At 60.0% G+C, this 1,607-nt stretch overlaps 1 protein-coding gene across 1 annotated transcript; it reads left to right on the forward strand.

The window, feature by feature from the left end:
• The first annotated feature begins 216 nt into the window (after window positions 1-216).
• Window positions 217-1,356, forward strand: B3GNT6 (UDP-GlcNAc:betaGal beta-1,3-N-acetylglucosaminyltransferase 6 (core 3 synthase)). The gene has a single exon (XM_006882926.1). It carries the CDS (start codon window positions 217-219, stop codon window positions 1,354-1,356), a length of 1,140 nt encoding a protein of 379 aa, XP_006882988.1.
• The last annotated feature ends 251 nt before the right edge of the window (window positions 1,357-1,607 follow it).

Genomic DNA, 1,607 nt, shown 5'->3' on the forward strand with positions numbered 1-1,607 from the left:
GAGGTAATGAGATGCACAGGTCTGACAATGAGAAGTTTGTGTTCTGGGAACAGTAAGGCATAGGGAAAGTGGGGTGCTTTTTGGTGTGTAATCTCAAGGTCTGATTGTTTCTCATCAACAGAGAAAGGGCTAGGTTCTGTCAGAGGCGTGACAGGGAAGACGGGAGTATGCTGTCAAACTATTCTCCGCTCACCTCTGACTCGGTTTTCCCCACAGATGGCCTTCCCCTGGCACAGGTCCATAAAGCTCCAGACCCTGGTCTTGCTTCTAGTAGGCCTGACTTTCTTGACACTACACTTGTGGTTCCTCCAAACCCAGCGGTCCCAGCAGACGGTGAGGCGGGATCTCCCGAGGGATGGCCCGACTCCAGTGCCTGAGGGTAGTCAGCCCTCGGCGCCCAGCCCAGGACCTCCGTGCGTGGCCAACGCCTCCGTGAACGCCACGCCCGAGTTCCAGCTGCTGCCCGCCCGGATCCAGAACTTCCTGCGGTACCGCCACTGCCAGCACTTCCCGCTGCTCTGGGACGCGCCGGCCAAGTGCGCGGGCAATGGCACCGTCTTCCTGCTGCTGGCGGTGAAGTCAAAGCCTGGGAACTACGAGCAGCGGGAGCTCATCCGGCGCACGTGGGGGCAGGAGCGCAGCTACGGCGGACTGCGCGTGCGCCGCGTCTTCCTGCTGGGCCGGCCCGCTTCACCCGAGCGCGCCTGGCAGCTGGACCAGCTAGTGAGGCTGGAGGCGCGCGAGCACGGCGACGTGCTGCAGTGGGGCTTTGCTGACACTTTCCTCAACCTGTCGCTCAAGCACGTGCACCTGCTCGACTGGGTGGCTGCGCGCTGCCCGCAGGCGCGCTTCCTGCTCAGCGGCGACGACGACGTCTTTGTGCACACCACCAACGTGCTGAGCTTTCTGGAGGCGCAGTCGCCCGACCTCCACCTCTTCACCGGGCAGCTCATGTACGGCTCGGTGCCCATTCGCGATAGAAAAAGCAAGTACTTTGTGCCCCCACAGCTCTTCCCCGGGGAGGTCTACCCGGTGTATTGCAGCGGCGGCGGCTTCCTCCTGTCCAGCCACACGGCTGAGGCCCTGCGCCAGGCTGCCCATGACACGCCGCTCTTCCCCATCGATGATGCCTACTTGGGCATGTGCCTGCAGCGAGCGGGCCTGGCGCCCAGCGGCCACCAAGGCATCCGGCCCTTCGGGGTGAACCTGCCAGGCGCTCACGAGCTCTCCTTCGATCCGTGCATGTACCGTGAGCTGCTCGTGGTGCACCGCTTCGTGCCCTACGAGATGCTGCTCATGTGGAAAGCCCTGCAAGACCCTATGCTGACCTGCAACCGGAGCCACAGACTCTTTTAAGCCTCGGCTCTGGGCATTTGCACCTGACCTCTAGCCTAGTGAGAGAGTGCCCTTTTCTCTGAGGATACCTCTGTCCTACTCAGCCCACGTGGAATCCCAGAACCACGTTGAAATCACCTGGTGAAGAAGAAAGCTTAAAAAATACCTATTAAAAAAATACCTATGCCTTAGACTCATGCCCTGAGGTTCTGATTCCATTATTATTAGTCTGGGGTAGCCCCAAGCATGTGGATATTTTTATAGATTCCCTG

This window comes from Elephantulus edwardii, unplaced genomic scaffold (assembly GCF_000299155.1).
Source record: "Elephantulus edwardii isolate Elephantulus edwardi_28Jun2011 unplaced genomic scaffold, EleEdw1.0 scaffold00025, whole genome shotgun sequence".
In the NCBI taxonomy this organism is placed as follows: Eukaryota; Metazoa; Chordata; class Mammalia; order Macroscelidea; family Macroscelididae; genus Elephantulus; species Elephantulus edwardii.

Coding starts and splice junctions, on each gene's coding strand:
- B3GNT6 (XM_006882926.1), top strand. CDS start 217: ATGGCCTTCCCCTGGCACAGGTCCATAAAGCTCCAGACCCTGGTCTTG.